Source organism: Camelina sativa, chromosome 7 (genome assembly GCF_000633955.1).
Source record: "Camelina sativa cultivar DH55 chromosome 7, Cs, whole genome shotgun sequence".
Taxonomy (NCBI): Eukaryota; Viridiplantae; Streptophyta; class Magnoliopsida; order Brassicales; family Brassicaceae; genus Camelina; species Camelina sativa.
In genome coordinates, this window is record NC_025691.1 from 28,961,407 (window position 1) to 28,982,958 (window position 21,552).

At 36.2% G+C, this 21,552-nt stretch overlaps 3 protein-coding genes across 3 annotated transcripts; 1 reads left to right on the plus strand and 2 right to left on the minus strand.

The window, feature by feature from the left end:
- On the plus strand, window positions 311-2,757 carry LOC104703146 (cytochrome P450 711A1). Its single transcript, XM_010419097.2, has 5 exons — window positions 311-603; window positions 1,108-1,260; window positions 1,343-2,090; window positions 2,183-2,278; window positions 2,346-2,757. Exons 1-5 carry the CDS (start codon window positions 362-364, stop codon window positions 2,673-2,675), a joined length of 1,569 nt encoding a protein of 522 aa, XP_010417399.1. The 5' UTR covers window positions 311-361; the 3' UTR covers window positions 2,676-2,757.
- Window positions 2,728-4,683, minus strand: LOC104703145 (protein IQ-DOMAIN 14-like). The gene is made up of 5 exons (XM_010419096.2): window positions 4,412-4,683; window positions 4,095-4,322; window positions 3,772-3,999; window positions 3,573-3,686; window positions 2,728-3,499 (listed from the first exon to the last, which is right to left on the minus strand). Exons 1-5 carry the CDS (start codon window positions 4,475-4,477, stop codon window positions 2,888-2,890), a joined length of 1,248 nt encoding a protein of 415 aa, XP_010417398.1. The 5' UTR covers window positions 4,478-4,683; the 3' UTR covers window positions 2,728-2,887.
- Window positions 9,193-12,242, minus strand: LOC104703147 (IQ domain-containing protein IQM4). The gene is made up of 9 exons (XM_010419099.2): window positions 12,013-12,242; window positions 11,166-11,739; window positions 10,950-11,064; window positions 10,777-10,842; window positions 10,600-10,688; window positions 10,432-10,519; window positions 10,107-10,337; window positions 9,923-10,024; window positions 9,193-9,839 (listed from the first exon to the last, which is right to left on the minus strand). The coding sequence occupies exons 2-9, from the start codon at window positions 11,666-11,668 to the stop codon at window positions 9,432-9,434; spliced, it is 1,602 nt and encodes a 533-aa protein (XP_010417401.1). The 5' UTR covers window positions 11,669-11,739; window positions 12,013-12,242; the 3' UTR covers window positions 9,193-9,431.

Below are 21,552 nucleotides of genomic sequence, written 5' to 3' on the forward strand. Positions count from 1 at the left end.
GTTATATAGTTTCTAATGAAATACTAAACATACTTAAATTGTTTTTTTTCTCTTTTGTAAATGTAAATATAACTAAATGACATGAGAAAAACGTATAAATCAAAACCATGTCCGTGCGTTCCATAGTACTTATTACTCTAGTAGAGAGAGATGAGAATGACAAAAAATTTCAACGCATTTTGTCTTCTTGCAAAATAGTCCCAAGCTATTCTAAAAGTGGGCTAGTGGAAAGAATGTAGAACCCACTTTTCAAAAGCACATCAAATACTATATAAATCCCTCTATAAGTGAATGAATCACCCAACAAACCCACACAACATTAAATAAGAAAAGAGAGAGAACTTTAAGAGAGGTTAGAGAAATGAAGACGCAACATCTATGGTGGGAAGCTCTTGATCCATTATTGATACAACACGAAGCTCTTGTTGCATTCTTGACTTTTGCAGCGGTTGTGGTTGTGGTTTACTTGTACCGACCATCCTGGTCCGTACGTAATGTTCCCGGTCCAAACGCTATGCCTCTTATTGGTCACTTGCCCTTGATGGCTAAGTATGGTCCTGACGTCTTCTCTGTTCTTGCTAAGCAGTATGGCCCTATTTTCAGGTACCTCTCTCACTTGATTCTGTTTTGAGTACAATTGAGTTTGGAGTTTTAGCCTTTTAGGTTTTCGGTTTTTATGTAATCGAAAAAAATCATTTGTAATTTAGTTTGTTCGGTTTGATGTAGTTTTTGGTTTAGATTCAGTTTGATTTAAAACAAGGAAAACAACTATCTCAAAAAAGTTTTTAATTACCATATTATATGTATCAAAAAAGTTTTTAATTACCATAAAAAAGTTTTGAATCATTTGTACTTTTCAAACATATATAATTATAAATATATTCGGTTAATTTACAAGTTGGAATTGATTCAAAAACACTAAAATTAATCAGTCATTTCTGTTTGATTTTAGGTGAACATTTTGGTTAATACTTGGTTCAGTTTGGTTTATATGGTCATTTCTTATGCTTGCTATTGGCTGATTGATGAACACAACATCAAATGTGGGAAAACTAAAAGTACAGAAAGTTAAAAATTCAACTTAACAAAACAAAAAAAAAAATGCAGATTTCAGATGGGGAGACAACCGCTGATAATAATAGCAGAAGCAGAGCTTTGCAGAGAAGTTGGGATAAAGAAGTTCAAAGATATTGCAAACAGAAGCATTCCTTCTCCAATCTCAGCCTCTCCTCTTCACAAGAAAGGCCTCTTCTTCACTAGGTAGGCACAAACATCCTTTTATTAAAACTATGTGTGCTTCTGTTTCTATAACCACTAATGATGATTCATGGATCTTTGACAGGGACAAGAGATGGTCTAAGATGAGAAACACCATCCTATCTCTATACCAGCCTTCACATTTGACCAGTCTTATCCCCACAATGCACAATTTCATCACTTCTGCTACTCATAATCTTGATTCTAAACCGCGAGATATCGTTTTCTCCAACCTTTTCCTCAAACTAACCACGGATATCATCGGACAAGCTGCTTTTGGAGTTAACTTTGGCCTCTCAGGGAAAAAACCAAGCAAAGATGTAGAGGTGACTGATTTTATAAACCAGCATGTCTACTCTACAACACAGCTTAAGATGGATCTATCTGGATCACTCTCCATCATCTTAGGCTTACTGATTCCGATTCTTCAAGAGCCAGTCAGGCAGGTACTGAAGAGGATACCAGGAACAATGGACTGGATAGTCGAGAAGACTAATGCAAGACTGAGTGGACAGCTTAATGAGATTGTGTCAAAGCGAGCCAAGGATGCAGAAACTGACTCAAAAGACTTCTTGTCATTGATTTTGAAGGCTAGAGAGTCCGATCCTTTCGCCAAAAACATCTTCACGCCAGATTATATTAGTGCTGTGACTTATGAGCATCTTCTTGCTGGCTCTGCAACCACTGCTTTCACATTGTCCTCTGTTCTCTACTTAGTCTCTGGTCATCTTGAAGTTGAGAAACGTCTGCTTCAAGAGATAGACGGGTTCGGAGACCGTGATCTGATCCCGACTGCTCATGACTTGCAATACAAATTTCCATACCTCGATCAGGTGCTATATTAGTAACAAACAAAACCAAGAAGTTGAGTTTCTCAAAGGGTATTAGAATCTTTATGGATGTTTTACTTTTCCCTCCTTTGTAGGTCATCAAAGAGGCTATGAGATTCTACATGGTTTCCCCTTTGGTTGCAAGGGAAACTGCAAGGGAAGTTGAGATAGGAGGTTACCAACTCCCTAAGGTATATTCATCAAACCACTTATAGTCAGCACCTATACTTTGTTACTTACCTTCTTGTTGTTTCTTAGGGTACATGGGTTTGGTTGGCGCTAGGAGTTCTAGCAAAGGACCCCAAAAACTTTCCAGAGCCGGAGAAGTTCAGGCCGGAAAGATTTGATCCGAATGGGGAAGAGGAGAAACTTAGGCATCCATACGCTTTCATCCCATTTGGCATCGGTCCACGAGCCTGTGTTGGACAGAGATTTGCACTGCAGGAGATCAAACTCACCTTGCTTCATCTCTACCGTAATTACATTTTCAGACATTCACCAGAAATGGAGAAACCACTGCAGCTTGATTATGGCATAATCCTCAGCTTCAAGAATGGTGTTAAGCTCAGAGCTATCAAAAGATTCTGATTCTTGAAACTTTTAAGTGATGATGATAAACTTTAAAAGTTTCATAATGAAATAAAGCGAAACTGCAATTTTTATATTTAAATTCAAAACTCCAATGTAGTTTCATTAGGAAAAAGAACAATTAACATACACAGAGATATCTCACAACACAAGACAACAACAAGCTGTTGAAACTTCCATCAAACAAGTGACATGAACCTAAGAAGGTCACTTCACCCTCTCTGCTTCTCGAATCGAGTAGGAACACCGAGTGGTTTGGAGAAACTAACGTAGGAAGGATCTGAGGCAGGACTAGTCTTCAATTCACCAGTAAACAATCCAGAGTTCTTCATAAACTGAAACTCATCCATGGATTGCCTAAGAACACGGTTAGTTCTTCGCTTAGCCTTTGTTGATTCAGTCAAGCTCATGTAACTAGGCTTGTTCTTGTTGTTTGCTTGACTGCTAGAGTTGTCCGAAACAAGGCCAGTGGTTCCAGAAACAGGTGTGGTTGAAGTGCAGATCGATGATGAACCAGAGCTCTCATTAAACTCATAACCAGGACTTGAAGACATCATATGAGGAGGAGGCTTTGCAGACACACGAGTGGTCATATTGTTTCTTCTGACTTTAACAACATCCGCGGTTTCAGGGGATTTCAAATGCTTAGGAAGAGGCGTGGCAGAGGCATCTGCAGTGTCCATAAGTCTAGTCTCCCATGGCCTAGCAGCCATCCAACGCTCCAACCAACTCCATCCCCAACTATTTTTATCAAACTCTTGGCTTTTCAGATATGAGATTGAACTGTTTGACTTAAGATTTGAACTAGGAGTTGCCCTCCATTGCTGCTCAAAACAGGAATTTCGATTCAGAGATGAACTTACACAAGATGCTTAGTGTGGACAGAGTTAGTTTTACCTTTTGAGCAAGAGCATAAGCCAATGCACGCTCCCTCTTAAAGGCACCTTCCTGTCTCTGTTGCAACTTCGTCTTTATATCATCTACAGTGCCTTTCCTATCACACCACCCTTCCTGAGAGTATTAACAAATGTCAAAACAAGAAACAATCTTGACATGAATTAAACCAGTGGACCACAGAAAAAAAAAAGGCAAGAACCTCGACTTCTTTCAAAAGATCAGATTTGGTCCTGTGTTCATCTAAAAGCTTTTGAACAGCTTGTCCTTCAACAGTCATCCTCACACGACGAGCTCTAACACGAGCCTGAACTCTCACCAAAGCTTGCATGCACCTTAATGTTACAGCTGCTTGTTTCCTCACTTGTCTCCCTCTCACTAAAGCTTGCAACCTAACTATCCCTTTCAATGCCCTCAACGCTCTTCTCGCCTAATTTAACAACCAAATTCAAAATCAAGTATGAAAAATAAAAAAAGCCCTCAGATTTGTTTACTCAGCTCAATTCAATTCATGAAAAAACTCACCAAGAATCCACGGAAAGCGGTTTGGATTCTGATAGCAGCCCATTCTTGTCTGACAGCTTTGAAATCTTTAGGAGGAGCTCTGAGAACAGTTGCTACAGCTGCAGAGTAAACAGTTGAAGAATCAAGACCTTCTGATTCAGACCGATGTCTTCCTCTAAAACCTTTCCATGAATCCACTGAAGTAGTCCTCCATAGCTTCCATTTCTTGTTCTTCCCATTACCCTTTTCCTGCAAAACAGAGTACTCTCTGTTAAGCTTTAACCTTTGAATGAGACAAAACAAAAAATAAAGCTAAGAAATTGAAGTAAGCCACTTACGATTTCATCCTTCTCTGGCTTCTTGAGACCAATAATAGACTTAACCCATCTCCCTGAAGCACCCATTGATGTATAGAAAAAAAAAAGTTAAAGTTTCGATCTTTATGGCTCGAATTCGTAGACAAATCTGAGGTTTTTCTTTTCTTTTCTTCAGGTATGTAGAAAGCTTGAGAGTGAGAGAGAGAGAGAAAGAGAGAGTGTATAGGAGAACGTGAAGATGTGGTGGTAATGGAGGGAGTGGAGGGTTAAAGAGACGTTTTTGAAATTTGAACAAACCAAAGCAAAGAACCAAATATTTGGACCAAATAATAAAATATTATAAAGTTTGCTCGAGTCTTTAGGCTTTTGTCTCTCGTTTGTGTTTTCGTAGTTAGGGTCTGAATGGTAACTGTGGTCGGGGCGGACAAATCCGTCTGCGGACCAGACCGCCCAGTTTTAAGTGTGGACAATAGACCGCAGCGGTCCAACTCTATTTGTAAAAAAAACGGTTCGCAGTTAGTCCGCTGCGGTTTTGTTTCTGTTTTTTGTAGACCGCACCATTGTGGACTACACATGATGAATGGTAAATAAAAAGCGGTCTGATCCGCAGATAGATTTGTCCGCCCCAACCGCTGCAACCATTCACACCCTTATTTTACATACACAAACAACTGTGTCTGTGTCCTTCTCAGAGTTACGGGCATGTAAAAGAAACCATGAAAAGGCACAATAAATTAACTGTATATATATATATATATATATTATTATTATTATTATTATTATATAGAGATTAGGCTTTTTGTTCTTTTTATCTTTTTACAGGACTCACTCATGTAATAATGTAATGCCTTGTTTTGTTTTATTATTCTTATATCACTGGATTCGAAATTTAAACTCCCCAAAATGTTGCAATCAGATTTACGAAACTCATCCTCTCTTTCAAAAGCTATATATGCCCTTTTGGATTTTGTGATTTCTACTAATTAGACCTATCACTTGTCTAATTAACCTCTCTAACCAAAAAAAAAATTAACCTCTCTAACAGAACTTATAGTATTATATAGAAAAAAAAATTATTTAAACTTTTCTTGAAAAAAACAGAATCGTAATTATAATTAAGTTTAAGATTTTTTCCTACGACTAAGTTATATGCCTAATATCCACTCCATCCATATTATGTTATGATTTAAACGAAATTTTTTAATTACAGATTAAATATGTTTTTATTTTTCTACGCAAATTTTTTTTTTTTTATGACCATTTGAATTATGCAGATATTCTTTTGATAAAATTTTTTTGTTTACCAACTCTAAAAGAAGAAGCCCGAGTGAATAAGAAGTCATAACAAAAAAATATTTGGGAGAATAGAACATCTTATCTTAAGATCAAAGTCGCTAGACATTTGACCAACTTAAGCCCATCCAAAATATGTGTTGCTCTTTAATTTTACAATTTATATTGCTGTTTTTGGTAAGTTACATACAATACTTTTATTCTTAGTTTTTCAATCTAGTATATACCATAATTAATTTCCAAACATTGTCGCGGTCGGACAGTTTTGATCAATGGTTATTGGCCCAGATTATAAAAACACAGTTCAGACTTCAGAGAAATAGCCCATGTGTCAGATCTTTTCTTCTCGAACTTTAATTTAAAAAGCAGTTTGAAATTGAAAACTTCGACAGGCTTCCTAGACTGGGTTGGTTTTGAGTCAAAGGCACGCATGCTTCACTTAATGCAAGTGCAAAAGATAGAAGATTACTGCATCCGTTTTAAAATATAGGATGTTTTAGTGAAAACACGCATGTTAAAAAATAATTACTTTAAAAAAGTTTAATCAATCATAAACAAGTCTAGATAATATAAAATATAAATTTAATCTAAAAGTTGCATAGAAAATTGAAAACATCTTATATTATGAAACAAAAATACTTCTCTAAACATTATATATTATGAAACGGAGGGAGTAGTATTTTATAACTGCAAACCATAATTAATTTAATTAATTATGTACCGCAATATAGTACGATTTTGAAATATACTCCATCCACAATTCCGTAGATCCTCATTCTCGAAACTCGAGAGTTGTGTTTGGTTTTATTGTTCATTTGTGTGTGTTTTTCTTAAACTATATCACTGGAAAAAGGTAATTTGTTTTGTTTTTTTAAACGTTCATTTTTGGTTTAATGTTAATTTATAAAATCTAGAATTGTTCACCAAATAGTTAGTCTTCCTAACTACATCAGTTCGACAGGTACTTTCACATCCTGGTGCAATGATTAGGCCTATAAAGCTACTAGACATATAAAACTAAAACAGTCTTTAAGTGGGCAACTACTTTTGTGTTGTCTTTTTTTCTTTTTCTTAGTAACTGTAGTAGCATTTATACCCTCTAATATGGGTCTTATTTAAATCTATGTTTTTGTTACGTGGTCTTATCGTTGTTCTCTACAGAATAATGTTATTCTTTAATATATTTAGTAACCAATTAAATTATAGTAATAAGTGAGTTTTTCTATTCAGACCTTAAGAAAACCCTAAAGAAGAATTAGATTCTCTATAGGACTATAAGGGGTGTTATTGGATGAGGAATTTTAATGGATTTCACTTAGTAGTGGATTTTAGAATTCAATAGATTTCTAATGCATTAACGTGGATTTGTTGGCATTCTTAGTGGATTTGAATGGCATTCTAGTGGACTTTATTATTTTTGAAGTTAAAGAAAAAAAAAAATTTACCCATAATTATGTTGTTATCGAAACACCAAGGTAAATAAATTGAATTAACCGATTAGATTCCCTGCACGAAACTGAACTGAAGTAACCCATTTGCAGGCCTCAGATGCTTTTCATTGTTATCTCATTTGTACCATAAATTATACCAACATGAAAATATGAGAAACTGTATTTCCCAAAATATTTAGAACCAACAACTTACCGTGGGACAAGGGAGAAGACATACCCTGCAATGGCTCTAAGAAGCACTGCATTTGATTCACTTTAATCTCAGGATGCTCTGAAGCCATTGTTGTGCCTCTTTTCCTCTACAACATTGATCCCTGCATCCAAAGAAATTGATAGATGGGATCTGTAAGAAATAAAGTCTGATAATTGATAGATGGGATTTGTAACTCCTTTCTATTACAAATTTGATATCCTTCCTGCAAATCCAATCAGAGTATAGAGGAAAGACAAGCATATGGTATGATATCATACTCAACGCTTAAGCATAAGACTCTTCAACACCCTTTGACTTCAGCTCCTCTCTGCTTTCTCAATGAATCCAGCCACATGAGAGTACAATTACAAGGGCTGATATTAATATTTGGTTTATGTAACTCTGATTTTGTCAGTTTCTGTTACTCTGATTTTGTTATTTACAAACCGAGTGTCTCACTAAAACAGAACAACAAAGTAAACGCTTGTTCTGTTCTGTGAAAGAGGAAGAAGCTTTTGCTTCTAACAAAATCTAACGGAGCATTGAGAAAGAGAAGAACAAGAGGAACCTTGATTTTCCTGATGAGGTAAGGAGTGATGTCTCTTGCATTGTACAGTTTCGGATGCCATTTTCCCTCAGACCAATCGACATGTGTGACCGACGTTGCGATTTCTAACCGGCATTGGCTAAGCTCACCAAGCTAGAAGAAGAACTCATAGCTTCTTTCTCTCCTCATAATCTGTGCTGCTTCTAGTGATACTCGAAACACAACTTCTTCTGCATCTAAAGACATGCACTTGGTAGTTTGTAATTTGCTGGTGCCATTTCCAGTGCTTGAACTTGCTGTAATAATCAGCAACTGAACTGGATTTTAGAAAAAGGTAAGTCTCGGAAGCATCGCGAGATGGTCGATTCGGTGAACACGAGGATGTCGACGACGACGAAATTACCAGATGTTATTGATTTCATCGGAGAAGTTTTATGAAAAATCTGAGAGAGATGAAATACTTCAAAATTTGTTAAGATTGTGTTTGTTTGTGTTTTGGATTTAAAATACATCAAAATCTATAGTGAAACAAAATCCATTGGAAATTGAATAACAACGATTTTACAAGTGCTTTAAAATCATCCAACAAATTTTTGATCCAATAAGAGCAGATTTTATTATATTTTTTTAAATACCTAATTGAATAACGCTGGATTTTGAAATACACTCAACTCCATTAACATACAAGATTGAATAACACCCCCTAAATATATGTTTTTAGCCGGCATATCATATTATCATAAAAACATCCCAAATGAATTTCAGAATGATAACACATATAGAATAAATGCATAGGCTAGGGGAGAGAATTCTAATCACCTAATTCAGGAAGTCGTTCATCAAAAAATCTCTACTTAATTATATTACTTAAAAGATGTTAGGGTTCATGTAAATTACACTTACACATCCGCAATATTTATATTTGAGCTGCTGCCAAGCTTGTTCCCCAATTCGTGCTTATAATAAAATCTCAAAGGGATCCCTATCCACGTTTTTGTTCACAATCAAATAGGTGGTTTAAAAGACCACACGAGCCCATGAAAAGTCAAGTCAAGTCTCTTAGATGGGGATGCATTATTGAATGAAAAACAATTATGTTTTCTTTTATTTTTGTTTTTTTGTTTATAAAAAACCCTTAAAAGATGAGAGGAGGATTTTGTTGTTGAAACCCTTACACGTTTTTCTTGACCAAAAACTCGCGCATTTTTTTGTTTCTCTTAACTTTTTAAAATAAATGATCAATTTTTCAGATGGAAAATTATTCAATATTTTTTAACAAAATTTATTCGAGGTTACAAATCCAACACTTGTACACTACTAATACAAAAAGTTGTTTATGATTCACCTAATGAATACACAGCCTATGGATTCACTTAAACCAGTAGTTACAGTGCACCCATCTAAAAGGGACAAAACACCCAAAGGGACTTACAAAAAACCTTCTATGACATGAATTAAAGAACAAAGATGAGAGAATGGTGAACCGTTTTCTCACACCTTACTAGCTTACAGGTCATAACATTCACTTCCTGGTGAATTAAGTTAAGAGCAAAAGGCCTAACAGTTTACTTGAACTCGAGGGCTTGGGATTCCCATGTATGCTAAGCGTGGAGAGACTCTTACTCTAGGACTAGGCCTTGGAGAAGGAATTGGACCGTAGGGTGATGGAAAACGTGCAGAACCAGGCGAAATCCGAGGAGACAAACTGACTTGTTCGAACGCTTGTGACTGAAGCTCCATTGGATAATCTCTGACACACCCAATTCTTGGACCAACCCCACTATTCCATTTGCAAGACAGCCTCTTTGCAAGCTCAAACACCGGTCTTTCTCTCTCTTTCTCTTCTTCTTGTTCCTCTGTAATGATGGTTTCTGCTGGTTTGTTCTCTGCTTCCTTTTCTTTCGATTCTTCTTCTTCGTAGCCACTGGAATTGAATGACGAGTATTCCTCGTTCACAGAGCATCTCTGCATTCAGATTAAGATAATTGAGTACACACCATTTTTTTCATGTTTAGCATATGTATGCAACAAATAATTATTTTCCTTACCTTAACATTGGTGAGATCAACATTGTTCTCTTCCAGGAAACTTATGAATTCCTTGAAGTTGTCTTCCGTTGGGAGATAGTGTCCACTGTATGGCCATATAGCCTGAGCAAAAATGTGTTTTGTTAGCTCCTCAACATAAAGGCTAAGCGATTCAAGATAGGAAGCAAACTGAATAGGAACACACCTCTAGGATCCCATCGCGGGCGACCAATCTTCCTGCAGCAGTTGTGGCACCTCCAGACAAGAAACTGGAGTGTTGGAAACGACCTTTCTTCTTCTGCCCTACGTATAAGGTTCTAGTGGTGCTAAGTACAAAAATCGACTTCGATTCCTCTGTTGAGTTGATCAGAGTCATGCTTTGTTTATTCATTAGTTTCCCATCTTCTACTATCACTTCGTATGCTTCTCTCTCCAGCTGCAGGTTGAAGAACACAAACGTTTATGAGTAAGAAGAAGGTAAGTAAATGCTAGACATGGACTTTTTGCAGGTGAAACCAAAAAAGACTCACCGGTCCAAGATACTTAATGCACTGTTTTTGCAAAACACTTCTTGGGTGGTGTTCAAGATTCACATCTTTTCCATCGCCAATGTCCAACCTTCAGTTATAAATAGGTGGAAACAAAGTTTAGAACAGATTCATTCGTCAAAAATAAATAAAGAAGGTCATCAGACTGACCAGTAGAAGAATGGTTGTGCGCTCATGCTTGCTGACCAGACATCGTAATAGAAGTGCAAGTTGTGGCCATAACGATGTCGTGGGTCAATCTGTAAATACAGAAAAGACTCAAAGTTGGATTAAATCCACAAAACAGGAAGATTTTTTTCTATGCTCAAAGCAAATATGGGAACTTACAGCTTCGAGCCAATGCTGAAGAGCTAACTTCTGAGCTTTTTCATCTTTTGACAATCCTTTTCCAACCTAAATGACATACAAAGGTAGGATTCACATCAGTCTTCATTGCAAAGAGAGATAAAAGTTTATGACTCTAAACATAGATAATATAACTTGTGGAAATGGTGTCAAACCTTAGCAGCTCGTGTTCTAGCTCGTGCCCACTTCGAAACAGCGGTTTCATGTTTCTCTTCTCCAAAGAAGGAAACCGAGCTCAAGTTCAGAGCTGCAGCATCCAGAGTCTTCCACCTAAGAAACATTTGAAGAAACAAAACAGATTAGTGTCAACAAGTTGAAACTCCATTACTAGCAAAGCAGATAGACAGATAGAGGATTATCAAGTGACTCACCAGAGCTCCTCAACCACAACAGCGCAATCTGCTAGGTTCCTTCTTGTCCGGTAACTCTTGTACACCTTCTGTAGCGTAGTTGCAGCTGCGTCAAGCTCTGTGACAGGTCTAGGGGAGAAGAACACAAAAGGCTTAGGTGGAGTAATCGTGGGTATTGTTATTTGGATTCTCTCGCAATTTCTTCCGTTCAAACTGTTACGAGCAGGCTTCTTGGTTTCGACAATCTGCTCATCAGCCTTGTTGTTCATCGGTTCAGCCGTGACTTCTGTTGGATTCTCCCAGCTGTTAAAGCTCAAAGACCGCTCCATACCGGTCTTAGCTGACTTTTCCGGCGGCTTCTCACTCTTGAAACTGTTGGTTCTTGATGTCAAGACTCCTTCTTTCAGTTTGAAGCTAAAAGATCTGGTTTCAAGAAAACTCTCGACAGGGTTCTTGAAACTGAGGAACTGGGTCGTCACGACTTCTTTCCAAGCAGACAAGAGCAAGGAAAGAGAAAGCCCCATGATAAAAACAAACAAGAATATATAATCTCTTCAAGTTGTTTGCTCCCAAAATATACCAATATACAAATCCCCTGCAACACACATCAAATTCAGATCAATATCAAAAACGTTGACAAACGAATCTTTTCTCTAAACAACTATCACTAATATATTCATTTTTTTTAACTGAGTCATTGCTATCATCACCAAACCCAACTACTGTAGGCCGACGCTAAATAAAACCGTTCTCATTCAGACATTTCGACAAAAACATTGACAGCATCTGAAATTATTCAAATAAAGGTGTAAACTTTATGATTTTATCCAGCTTCTATGATCGACCCATGTAAGAATCAGAGACATACCTCAAGTTTGCAGAGTAGCAACACCAAGAAAGACTTAAAAAAGGTCAAGTCTTTATTATATCTATTCTTGTCTAGAAAGAGGAATTAGAAACTGAAATACAATAACAAAGAGGGAGATAGCACAATATATATATACACAGCTGAATAAATGTATAGTGGTGTGTGTCTGTGTAGTTGACGAGTATTGAATGGGGTAAAAATATGTAAAAAGAAGTCTTCTTTCAACAAAAATCGTTGAATATGACACAACAATAAACATAATGTAATACATAATGTAATAGTGAAGATTCAAAGATGGTGTGTCTGAAAAAGAAAAATATATTAGTTTTAAAATGATATATACAGACAAAGTAAACAACATACATTAGTGTGCACTGTGCAATAGAAAACTCAACAGTGTGGAAGGGAGGGAACCCACAGGAGAGGAGGAGACGCTCGGTAATAAGAAGGTAGCTTCACCGAAACTTATTAATTCAGTAAAGGACAATTTGCTTTTTATTTCAGTAGGGTCATTAAGTACGTACGTTTTTCCAAGCAATTCTTATCTACAACTACAATGAAATGATGAAAAATATATTAATGCAGAAATTGTGGACACTAATGATATATATGTATATTACCTTTAAGTGTTGAGGAAGCATAATATTTATTAAACTAACTCTTTATATAAAAAGTTTTAATTCAGGTTCAATGTGTTTTAAAATAATCAAGGGGGAATTTCAAAATATCATTTTTGCAATACCATTTTTAAAAATACTCCCTCTTTCAAACTTTAACAAAAAAGTCATTAAAAATTTGCGAATTTTCAAAATTTGTGTGTAACTTTATAAATATATACACAAATTACTTTTATATGCGTGTAAATTTTTTTTTATATATTTTATAAATACAATATAAATACCTTTTAAAAACTGTTTAAAATTTCCTAAAAACTTTGTAAACTTATTAAAAACTTTGCAAAAACATTTCAAAATGTTTTAAAACTTCATAAATATTTGGATCGAGCCTAGGTACTAGTTATTATCTAGAAATACCTTGTGAACCATATAAAATTTTATAAATTTTCATATTTAAAAAGAGGTATTTTGAAAATAGATAGATGAAAGATGTATTTTTGAAAAAAGGTACACCAAAAGGGATATTTCTCAAAAATTCTCAATAATTAATCAGTCATCATCACATTTAATTAAATAATACAATAATCTACTAAGTTTTTGATTTTCTTACTTTTTTATTTTTGTAGCAAATGCAGTTTTTTACTCCCTCTGTTTCATATTGTGTCATTTTACACTGAAAATTTTGTTACAAAATAAGTGTCATTTTGTATTTTCAATGTAGATGTTTGGTAAATTTTCTAATTTTATTCCTACTAATTTAATGTATTGACCAATAGAAAAAATTGTATAATAGATTAATAATGGGTAAAATAAAAATTTAATGATTTTCTTAATATGTGTGAGAAATCTTTTAACGACACTGAAACAGAAGGAGTATTAAATGTCGAATAAATCACCTACAGAAGTAGCTAGCACATAAATGCTAAGAAATATAATATTTATTATTTAATATATACATATATATAGTATGAGCAACAAATATCTACTACTCCCCAAATTCTTTTTATATTAAGTGTTGTTCTAAAACTTTTTAAAATAAGTACTGTTTATGTTTTTAATATAAATGTTATGATAAAATAATAATTTGAGTTTTCTCTAAGCTATTTTAAAGTGTTAACCAATGAAACCAATATGTAGAGTATTATTTACAATAATTTCTAATTGTTTTTTTTTTTAATAATGTGGGAAGATAGTTTTAAACGATACCTATAATAAAAATTAAAATGGATGAAAATATTAGTGCATGGTTGAAAGACCAACAACATAATATTGTAGACGGCTTCTAAATCCAAAGCAAACCTTAAATCCGTAATAATATATGGCACAATAAGTCTAGTTGTGGGAATAAGACATTACATTGTCCAAATGAAATTATAGAGCTCTAAATGCGTAAGAGACAGTCACAGGGAACGCTCTCTTAAAGGTCAATCAAATTAATTGTTTTGTCTTCTAGTCTTCCAATTGAAACAACTATCTTAATATCTGCTACTCCCTCTATATCACAATACATGGTTTTTTTGAATTTTTTCTTGTATTACAGTAGATGATTTTCTGTATATTTTTATCAATTAATATTAGAAAATTACAAATTTCAAAAATCATTAATTGAAAATTTAAAACTTTGATGAATTACTATTGGTTAATAATTATGAAAATATGTTATTATGAATAATAATGCATTTATTGGTAAACATTAAATATTTTTAAAAATTTACGTGAAAGTTTTAAAAAAATCATCTATTCTAATACAAAAGGAGTATTTCATTTCATCCGGATGATAACTTATAATTTAAGATATCAAAAAAAATCTTCTTTGTCATAATAGTCATCTTCGTTAGTTGTTATAATTTATTTTTGTTGTTGTCTCTTTTTTTTCTCCATTAAAATAATTTAAAATGTTAAAACATAGAGTACGAGTAACCAACAGAACTAAAGAAATACAATCATAACAACGGCTCAAAAACAGAACCAAAGAGAGATAAAGAAATGCGATTGGTTTCAAACTCGTCTTTCATCTTCAATCCTTGAAAAAAAACCCATGGCTCTGTTCTCCTTTTCTTTGTTTTTTTAAAATTTTTGTTTTTTGTTTTTTTTTTTGTTTTTATTTTGTTAAAAATACATAATATAAATCTATGAAATATTAAAATTAAAAAACGAAAGCACTATTATATTATAACTTTGAAAAAATATTATAATTTTAAGAAAGCATTCAACTTGATTTTGGATGCACAATTGGCATGGGAAATAAATTAAAATAGTAGAAAAACACTTTAGAAAAATAGATTTAGAATTCAACTGAAAAAGGTCGGTCTATTTCATTAAAGAGAAAATTCAGAGAACTTTGATATACAATATGAATAGAGTGTATCTTCGTAGGATTATATTAAGAAAAAGTTCAAAAGACAACAAAAAAGTGTTATCTATTTGTTACAAGAATACAGGAATAGGATTGTTGGTATTTTCGACATAGATAATGTCTAGAACGATTCGCCGTCGAGTATGGAACATATTGCTACTAAGTACTTTGAGGATCTTTTTAAGAAGTCGGCTGGTAATGGCATTCCAGAAATGGTTAGAGAAATTAATCCTCTAATCACGGAGAGTATGAATAGAGATCTTACTCGGGATATTTCTGAGGCGGAAGTCCGTAAGGCTCTGTTTGCAATGCACCCGGAGAAAACTCCAGGCCCTGACGGCATGACTGCCTTATTCTTTCAACGGTTTTGGTCCTCTTTGAAAGGGGATTTGGTGTCTTTGGTTCAGGGATTTTTTAGGACGGATCGTTTCGATCCTCGTTTAAATGAGACAAATATTTGTCTTATTCCCAAGGTTGATAGACCGCAGCGGATGACAGAGTTTCGACCGATCAGTCTTTGTAATGTCAGTTATAAGATTATATCTAAAATCTTGTGTTTCCGGTTAAAACGGTTTCTACCTCTTTTGGTCTCTGAAACTCAGTTGGCCTTTGTTTCTGGTCGTTTAATAACTGATAATGTTCTGGTCGCTCAGGAGATGTTTCATGGACTAAACACCAATCAGAGGTGTCAGACGGAGTTTCTAGCTCTCAAAACGGATATGAGCAAGGCATACGATCGAGTAGAATGGGATTTCTTGGAGGCGGTTTTGGTCAAATTCGGTTTTACCAGGAAATGGATCTCGTGGATTATGTGGTGTGTCTCTTCTGTGTCATACCAAGTTCTATTGAATGGTCAACCCAGGGGTTCCATCCTCCCTCATAGGGGTCTTCGTCAGGGGGATCCCCTGTCGCCGTATCTGTTCATTCTTTGCACTGAGGTTTTGATAGCTAATATCAAGAAGGCAGAACGGGAAGAGAAAATAACGGGTATCAAAATTGCCCGTGATAGTCCTACTATTTCGCACTTGCTGTTTGCTGATGACAGTCTTTTCTTCTGCAAAGCAGAGGCAACCGAGTGTAGTAAAGTAATGGAAATAATAGGGGATTATGGGAAAGCCTCAGGACAAGAGGTCAATCTGGATAAATCTTCTATTATGTTTGGGAAAAAAGTCCCTTCCGATTTACGACCTCAATTAAAAACCATTATGGGTATTTCTAAAGAAGGCGGCATGGGCTCGTATTTGGGTATCCCTGAGAGCCTTCAAGGTTCGAAAACCAAGGTGTTTAGTTATGTTAAGGATCGATTAGATGACCGAGTAAACGGTTGGTCTGCAAAGCTTCTTTCGAAAGGGGGCAAGGAGATTATGATTAAATCGGTGGCAACAGCACTTCCTACCCATGTTATGTCATGTTATAAGCTCCCGCAGGAGCTGACTTCCCGATTGACGAGTGCTATATCTACCTTCTGGTGGAAGTCGAATGATAAGGCTCGTGGCATGCACTGGGTAGCTTGGGATAAAATGTGTAAAGATAAATGTGAAGGGGGTATAGGTTTCCGAGCTCTTGAACAATTTAATGATGCAATGCTGGCAAAACAGTACTGGCGTCTTATCCATTATCCGAATTCCCTAATGGCTCGAGTAATGCGTGGTAGGTACTTCAGGAACAAACACCCTCTTTCGGCTAAAAAACCATATAACCCTTCCTTTGCTTGGCGGAGTATCTACTCAACTAAGGTATTAGTGGAGCAGGGTGCGAGATGGGCGGTAGGCTCTGGCTGCTCCATCTCAGTGTGGCGGGATCCGTGGTTACCGGATACTCGTCCAAGACCAGCTAATGGTCGAGGTCGACTATTGCTTCCAAGTTTGATGGTTAATCATTTAATTAATCCATCTACGAAGGATTGGCATTTACCTATTCTGGAGGAGTTTTTTGATCCGGAGGATATTCCGATTATTCGGAGTATTGCGGTCAGCAAAGTTTTTAAACCAGACTCTTTAGTTTGGCATTTTACTAAATCAGGGAAGTACTCCGTGAAGTCTGGTTATCGGTTAGCACGGGAATTAATCTCGGAAGTGGAAATTGGACCTACGTGCATGGCTCTTCGCGCCCATGCGTGGAAACTTGAGGTTCCCTCCAAGGTTCAACATTTTTTCTGGCAGGTCGCTTCTGGAACTCTTCCTGTATTGGAACGGCTTGCACACCGTGGCGTCCGATGTGATATTCAGTGTAAGCGGTGTGGTCTGGAATCGGAAACCATTAACCACGCTCTTTTTAAATGTCCGCGATCAATGAGTATTTGGGAGTTGTCTCCTTTATCACTAGAAGCCGAAGGTTTTCCATATGCATCAATCTATGCGAATCTGGATTTTATTTATTGGCGGGCGGTAGGGCAGTCCGGGATTGCTGATATTTCTATTTATCTCCCTTGGATACTTTGGTCGATATGGAAAGATAGGAATAAAAAGGTTTTTCAGGGTTTAGAGGCAGAACCGACAAAGATTTTAGATCAGGCAACAAATGACAGATTATTGTGGGCGGAGGCCAAATCTCTCACTGATAGTTTTTTAAATCCCCAGGCTTCTTTGGAAATTAGGGAGCCGTATATCCGTTGTCAATTTGATGGTTCATGGAAAAATTCGNGTAAAGTAATGGAAATAATAGGGGATTATGGGAAAGCCTCAGGACAAGAGGTCAATCTGGATAAATCTTCTATTATTTTTTGGAAAAAAGTCCCTTCCGATTTACGACCTTAATTAAAAACCATTATGGGTATTTCTAAAGAAGGCGGCATGGGCTCGTATTTGGGTATCCCTGAGAGCCTTCAAGGTTCGAAAACCAAGGTGTTTAGTTATGTTAAGGATCGATTAGATGACCGAGTAAACGGTTGGTCTGCAAAGCTTCTTTCGAAAGGGGGCAAGGAGATTATGATTAAATCGGTGGCAACAGCACTTCCTACCCATGTTATGTCATGTTATAAGCTCCCGCAGGAGCTGACTTCCTGATTGACGAGTGCTATATCTACCTTCTGGTGGAAGTCAAATGATAAGGCTCGTGGCATGCACTGGGTAGCTTGGGATAAAATGTGTAAAGATAAATGTGAAGGGGGTATAGGTTTCCGAGCTCTTGAACAATTTAATGATGCAATGCTGGCAAAACAGTACTGGCGTCTTATCCATTATCCGAATTCCCTAATGGCTCGAGTAATGCGTGGTAGGTACTTCAGGAACAAACACCCTCTTTCGGCTAAAAAACCATATAACCCTTCCTTTGCTTGGCGGAGTATCTACTCAACTAAGGTATTAGTGGAGCAGGGTGCGAGATGGGCGGTAGGCTCTGGCTGCTCCATCTCAGTGTGGCGGGATCCGTGGTTACCGGATACTCGTCCAAGACCAGCTAATGGTCGAGGTCGACTATTGCTTCCAAGTTTGATGGTTAATCATTTAATTAATCCATCTACGAAGGATTGGCATTTACCTATTCTGGAGGAGTTTTTTGATCCGGAGGATATTCCGATTATTCGGAGTATTGCGGTCAGCAAAGTTTTTAAACCAGACTCTTTAGTTTGGCATTTTACTAAATCAGGGAAGTACTCCGTGAAGTCTGGTTATCGGTTAGCACGGAAACTAATCTCGGAAGTGGAAATTGGACCTACGTGCATGGCTCTTCGCGCCCATGCGTGGAAACTTGAGGTTCCCTCCAAGGTTCAACATTTTTTCTGGCAGGTCGCTTCTGGAACTCTTCCTGTATTGGAACGGCTTGCACACCGTGGCGTCCGATGTGATATTCAGTGTAAGCGGTGTGGTCTGGAATCAGAAACCATTAACCACACTCTTTTTAAATGTCTGCGATCAATGAGTATTTGGGAGTTGTCTCCTTTATCACTAGAAGCCGAAGGTTTTCCATATGCATCAATCTATGCGAATCTGGATTTTATTTATTGGCGGGCGGCAGGGCAGTCCGGGATTGCTGATATTTCTATTTATCTCCCTTGGATACTTTGGTCGATATGGAAAGATAGGAATAAAAAGGTTTTTCAGGGTTTAGAGGCAGAACCGACAGAGATTTTAAATCAGGCAACAAATGACAGATTATTGTGGGCTGAGGCCAAATCTCTCTCTGATAGTTTTTTAAATCCCCAGGCTTCTTTGGAAATTAGGGAGCCGTATATCCGTTGTCAATTTGATGGTTCATGGAAAAATTCGGATGTTTTACAGGGTTTGGGGTGGTGGTTTTGTGATGGGGATGATTCAACGATTCTTTTGGGAGCTCGGAGTCAGCGACGTGGCCTTACCCCCTTACATGCGGAACTACAAGCCTTGCTCTGGGCCATGGAGTCTATTTTGGAGGCAAGAGTGGATTGTCAAGCTTTTGAGACGGATTGTGCAGAGCTTATCGCGATGGTGCAGAAGCCCGACGATTGGCCAGCCTTTACGATTTTACTGGAGGACTTCTCTATTCTCAGATCTTCTTTCCCTTTCTTCACTCTGGACAGGATCCCTCGTGAGTCTAACGCAAGAGCAGATTGTTTAGTCCGGTTTTCAAGGACTTTAGTTTCTGAAATTTCTTTTGTAAACTCTTTTCCTCCGGTTTGGACGACTAATCTCGGAGTTCTCTTTTAATTTTAAATGTGTGGTTAAAAAAAAAAAAGGAATACACTCACAAATAAACACATAACTTATTGACAGTTGTTTAGTTTGCAGTTGTAACAATAATAATATTAATAAATCTCAAAAAAAGGAAGTAGTTAGCATTAGTAGAGCACTCATATTTAAGCTATATGTAGACACATTCTTCGATTTCATTCACCCCTTAAGAGATCAATATCACATGTGTTAGGAGTTAGGACTTAGGAGTAGATGACAAAAATTAAATATATAAACAAATTATTCATAGGTGTAGTAGACACGTGCATAATTGCATATGAGCAAACGAAGATTAGCTGGGATATTTTTGAAATAGTTTTTGTTTCTCTAGTTTGTTCTTCTGTGTCTTCAACCGTACAGATCTGGTTCTTGCTGATAAGCATAATAATTCTATATTAACGTTTGGATATAATTAAGTACAGTTTGGTCTGATATCTCTGTCATTAGACGTGTGGCTGTATAATTGATGTGGTTTGGGTACTGACCGTTGTCGAATACTACTTGCTACTATTATATATGTGCACTGCTCATCCTATTCTATATTTTTCATTTACCATTTTTTAAAACGATTATCCAAGCTAAATCATTATACTAAAAACGAACAAAAGGTAAAAATAAAAAACATACGCAAAATCATATAACTTTCCTATTAAAAAAATTATTAATAATTATAATAATATAATACGTTAATTTCTTTATTGAACTTATATATAACATATATTTGTTATTAATGTGACACATCAGTAAATCTAAATTTAGAGGAACATGTTCAACATTAATCTTAATATTCGAAAGATTGTTCACTAAAGAAAGCAAAAAAGCAAAAATCTAACGTAAAGAAGAGGCTTAATATAATTAAGAAACCGGTTATTCATGTGTTTACTTACTATGATTTAAGGTTGTGTATGACAGTATGAGAAACAAAAAAAATCAGCATTGCTAGTGAAGATGAAGAAGAATATTGTTGTTAAAAGAAAAAAAAAACAATACCAAAGATAATTAGTACAAATTTTTTAAACTAATTCGCTTTTGCTTTAAACATACGCGTTGGAATTAAACGTTGAGAATATATTTGCATGTGTTCAAAACAACATTTTATTGTGTAAAACGTTTTCAATCAGCCGAGATTTCCAAAAGTGGAAGAACAAAGGAAAAAACAAAGAGATAACGGAATCACAAAATAAATTTTATTATTCCTACCAAATTTCTCATCAGTCGGCGTTCTCCACAAGAAGCTTCAGCTGCTTTTCTTTCCTTGTTGAGGATTATTTGGTTCCCTGAGAGGTGAGGACACTCTCTTTCTTCGTGGGAGATCATAGAGCAAGTAAAACAGTACCAAAAGTAAGAGAGGTATGTACCTCTTCTCCATTATCAAGTTAGTAATTAACACACTTTTTCTTGAATTTTAGGGGCTTTGTGACATCCACTGAGACTAAGACTTTTGCATCGTTGACATCCACTGCTGCGACTTGACCAAGAGTATCACCAACTCCAATGCCTCTGAAGGCTTCTTCCACCCAGCACAGGAGGGAGAGTCCTCTGATCTTAGTGCAAAAGGTTACACGGTTCAGGGGGTCTTCTTAAAAGTTTAGTTCCCATCTTTCAAGAGAGGATGTCCATTTGTTGAAATGGTAAGGTCTTTTTATTAAGAACAAAATACCTGGATAAGAGGATGTCCATTGTTCTATTTATAGAGGTAAAAAGATAAGTTATATGATGGGTTCTATAGTGATGATGAGTTCCACAAAAGTTACATAGCATTTATCACATGCATGCATCTTTTTGTGATTTTGGGAGCTCCTCCTAGCTATTTTTTTTTACTTTCATAACATAGTCGATATTTTAACAGATTTCAGAGATTATTATGAATCTTGGCCAATGATTAACCCGGTTAGAAAAAAAAAAAAAAAAAAAAAAAGGT